General features: G+C 53.7%; 2 protein-coding genes across 8 annotated transcripts in view; one reads left to right on the top strand and one right to left on the bottom strand.

The window, feature by feature from the left end:
- The window catches only part of LOC113203107 (uncharacterized), a 5,535-nt gene extending 2,819 nt beyond the window's left edge, over nucleotides 1-2,716 (bottom strand). The window contains exons 1-4 of one of the 6 annotated variants that reach the window (XM_026417614.2): nucleotides 2,456-2,714; nucleotides 2,133-2,262; nucleotides 1,163-1,247; nucleotides 1,050-1,088 (exon numbers count right to left, since the gene is read on the bottom strand). In XM_026417614.2, coding sequence (XP_026273399.1) covers nucleotides 1,050-1,088; nucleotides 1,163-1,247; nucleotides 2,133-2,262; nucleotides 2,456-2,573 — 372 coding nt within the window. In that variant the 5' untranslated portion in view covers nucleotides 2,574-2,714. Of the gene's footprint in view, nucleotides 1-1,049; nucleotides 1,089-1,162; nucleotides 1,248-2,132; nucleotides 2,322-2,359 lie in introns of all 6 variants that reach the window. The other 5 variants (XM_052270113.1, XM_026417615.2, XM_052270114.1 and 2 more) reach the window with 5 other exon arrangements.
- Nucleotides 1-4,204, top strand: part of LOC113203118 (uncharacterized) — a 151,145-nt gene that overhangs the window by 102,033 nt on the left and 44,908 nt on the right. The window lies entirely within an intron of this gene.

Below are 4,204 nucleotides of genomic sequence, written 5' to 3'. Positions count from 1 at the left end.
CCCCCCCCCTCCCCTCTCTGCTCCCTGCAAACTGAAAAATGGACTCCAGAGAGCTGTAACTTGCAGTGGGCGGACACTGGGCCGTCCCCGCCCCGCCTTGCCACGCGGCGCCACTCCCGTCGTGACGCCGCCGTGCCCAGCTGTGCAAATTAGTAAAGGCCAACCCTGTCGACTGTCTGGATTTAATTCGTCCAGCCATATTTGCACTCAGCAAGGGGTCGACCTTGTTCGCTGCCCCTGTGATTTCCTCTTATTTTACAGTCTCTTTCCTTCTGATTCTGCTTGGGTACTTATTTCATTTACCAAAGCAGGACAATTTGTGAAAAATTGCAAACCATTTTAGGCATACGTAAACAGTGAACATATGCGATCACAATGAATCTAACTAGTTAGATGTACGCCAGACCACGTCTCGCGTAACAGGCTTCGCGATATCTGACGAAACACTTTGATGCTGTGACGCGCCTGGCATACATCTACCTAGGCATGTGGCGCTGACACCCGAGTGGGGCAAAAGGTAGAGTCGTCAAGACGCATTTGGCCTCAATAGTGACAAATTTCAGTCAGGAAGGTTTTATCTTGACGAGTTACCCCCAAAAAGACCATCAAATACCCGAGGAAAAACGTGTATTTGTTTTAGTGTCATTTCCGTGTGAAAAACTCTCTCTAGCGCCCAAACAGTTAGAGATGGAGCCAAACGGACGAAATTTTAAACTTGGGACTCCACTTTCAGACGGTACAACACAGAAAGAGATAGTGAAAATATTTACAAATGAAATTTTTTGGGCTTTTTTTGGCAGGAAAAATTTCAAGTTAGAGAGCTCAAAATCAATACAGTTGTTTTTTATGATACAAAGTTCAAACCAAAAATCTGAGCCTCCTAGCTCAAACCGTTCTCGAGTTGTCGTGATCACAGAGAAACAATAGACGCGAAACTTTCTGATCATCACTGGTGTAATAGGCTTCGCTAATCACTCAGCCATATACCAACAAAGGTCAACGGTCGTTTTTGGGTGGCCAGATCCCACATCTAGCACGTTGTGACTCACCCGGTAGTGGAGCCCGGCGGGCAAGGAGGCTGCTCGGGCCTGCAAGCACAATCAATAACTTTTTCTCAAACCCTTTTTGTTTTCAGTTGCATTTTTAGTGTTATTGTACTCACCATGATCTTTAGAGGCGGCATCGGCAGCACGCCGATAGCGATCATCACGCAGCACACGAGAATTCGCATCTTCGCATTGTGTGATCTGTGATGAAATTAAAAATAAAGAAAGCAAAATCAGCATCATAATTCCCAGATCATCATCCCGTTCAAACTTGAGTTCGAATTTTAACCCTGCATTTTAGTAATTGACAACTCAACGCTTTATTCTATCCGAGGGACACTTTATATTTTCCTGTACACATAAGTACTGTACTCACACGTACTCCGGCCTCATACCACTCAACGAGACCGAACCTTTGTGTGGCAACATTCGCTAACTTCGTCTGTTTTTCTCTTTTCTAGGTAAGCTGCGCCCGTCGCCTTCGGCAGCTGCCGCGCATCGACCGGTTAGTCGAACCTGTCTACAGATCCTCCCACTCCGCAAACATGATAAATACTTAATGAAGACAACGACCTTCTTTAGAAAGAGCTGGTGTTTGGCCTGCGAGGGAGGAGACTTGATGAGGAAAGAGACGTTTAGTCATCAGAGGGGGAATAGGTAGGGATTACAAGGGGAGGGCCTTTCCCTTGGTGCTCTGTCACTCGCGCCAAGAATGTTCTTCATATTCTTCTTGTAAGAACATCTAAATTCTTAATTCTTATAGCATGAATACTCTTTTGTATGCGCAAGTGTGTTTGTGTATTTGGCCGAAATCTGAGAGACATGTTTTGTTTACAGTCGTCCCGTCCTGTGCGTCCCGTAAGAAACCCTTGCTAGCGCAGCATAAGGCTCAAGATTGTATGAGAGAGAGACAGTGATATGGGGGATATGGGAGCTGAAAGGAGTTGAAGAAGAGCGAGATAGAGCGAACTAAAAGAGGGAGTGTGCACAGGGAAACTGAAAGCAGGGGAAGAAAGGTAGTGGGGTAGGGGTCAAACAGATCTTGCCCGCGGGATGTGAGGAGGGAGAGCTCCCCTCCGCCCCTACCTGCTTCCCACCCAGCGCGAACCGCCCGAGCCCATCCCCATCGCCTGGTCCGGTGTTGCGGGCTTCCGATGCGTGGCGAGGTTGGGTTTTGTCGCGGTGGTGTGAAGGTTGCCACAACCACAACAGTGTCCTGTCCAACGAGGATGCCGAGTTAGATCAACGATGCTTGTCGTACTTGAGTCCCGCAGCCTGGCCGAAAGAACACTGATTTCCTTTGAAGCTGCTACCATTATTGCTCATCTACCGCACCGGTATTGCGTCACAAACTCCTTGTCGGTCCCCGATGGGCGCCTCGGTAATGACCGATTGTGCGACACACTCACCGCGTTGTGCTGGCGCCAGGTCCATACTGGCACCTCTGCCGGCCCCGCGGGCGGACACGCAGCGGGACCAGTGGTGGGCCCAGTGGTGGGGCCAGTGATGGGGCCAGTGGTGGAGCATCACCACGCAAGGGGGCTCTCTTTCTCTTCTGCCCGCGTCTTATCTGGCTTGTGAGAGCGGTAGCGGCTCGCGGGGCATATGGTCCAGCGGCTGTGTGTCATCTCGTGGATGCACTAGGAGTAGGGGCGCAAGGAGTAGAACAAGCAAGATGACATTATTAAGTGCAGTGTTTTGGTGGCGCGGGCTTGCGCGGGCTTTTGCGGCCTGCTTCGTCACTCGCGCATGGCGTGCCGCCGCGCGATGAGATCTCTGGCCTCGCTCACGCTCTGGTCATCCGGCACCGGGACCTGGCACGTCTCTCTCTCTCCCTCTCCCTCTCCCTCTCCCCCCCTCTCTCTCTCTCTCTCTCTCTCTCTCCCTCCCTCCCTCCCTCTCTCTCTCTCTCTCTCTCTCTTTCCTTTCCTCCCGGCCCCCGGCGCGGCAGCGTCGCGAGAGGCGAGATTAGGTATCGGCGCGCGGAGGGACTGAGCCAACTATGGCGCGTTGGAGCAGAGGCAGAATTAGATAGGACAGCTGACTGGAGTGACGGGGCTGCACTTCCCGCAGATAGAACAAGCGCGTCACTGACCAGTGGGCTGCGAACGCACACTGCAAAATGCATTTCACTTTTTGGCGCGAAAATTAATTTCTTAGTAATGACGTCAAACAAAGTTACAGTTAATTAATTCCATGATGTAAGCAGGTGCAACTTACCCACTACGTCGAGGTAGCCCTGCTGACTCTTCATGGGGTCCGTGTTGATCTGGCACATGTACCAGCCGCGGTCCGTCTCGCGGACGTCCTTGATGTGCACCTTCCACGTGCGCTGGTCAGCGTACGACACGCCGATGCGGTGGTTCTTGGTGATGACGTGGTTGGCGATCGTCAGGATGGTCTGCGTGTCGACGCGCAGCCACGCCACCTGCAGCAACAGCATGAATATTTAGAGAGAGACGGGCCACGGCCAGCACAGCACTTTTCCGCGCAAAATGACATATATTCAAATGACGCGGGAGCAACAGACAGGAGGGGAGGGTTGGAGTATCAGCGCAGGGAAGGGAAAAGTAGGGGGCAACGCGAGCAGGAACACGGGGGCTGCTGCTGTAACAGACAAGCGGCAGGTCAGGCCAAGTGGAAGAATTGCGAGGTTTCCCGTCCCGTGCGGAATCCCTGCCTCCCTTTCCTGCCCGCTGCCGCGCGCTGCCGCCTGCCGCCCGGGCGCGCGCCGACGCCGAAGTCCTCCCCTCAGCAGAAGGGGGTCCCAGCACAGCCACGCGCCCCGGCGGCGCCCGCGGCTGCCGCTTTCTCCCTCTTCTCCTCTCCCGCTTTGCCGCATATCATGAAAGCGTCAAATCGCATTTCACGGCTGCAGTCCACCACTCACTCCTCGCTGTCGTGCGGCGCGGCGTGCAGAGTGACAGCAGGCAGCTCCTTGTTTTGTTTTTGCTGTCAGACTATTTTCATATCTGCCGCCGCCGCCGCCGCGGCTCCGGGGAGGAAGGAGGGTGAACACAATGAGTTGATCCGCCCGGGCGCCCCGCCCCCGCTACGTAAGCTCAAGGGCACGGCGCCGGTGATTGCCCGGTCCGCCATCATTATACGGCGCAAGTGACGCCGCCGCCGCCAACTTTTCGGCCTCCTGCTACCCCCCC

The sequence above is a fragment of the Frankliniella occidentalis genome, unplaced genomic scaffold, assembly GCF_000697945.3.
Source record: "Frankliniella occidentalis isolate FOCC.00 unplaced genomic scaffold, Focc_3.1 Scaffold111, whole genome shotgun sequence".
In the NCBI taxonomy this organism is placed as follows: Eukaryota; Metazoa; Arthropoda; class Insecta; order Thysanoptera; family Thripidae; genus Frankliniella; species Frankliniella occidentalis.
The sequence above is the reverse complement of the archived record's forward strand: the minus strand, read 5'-3'. Positions and strand labels throughout refer to the sequence as shown.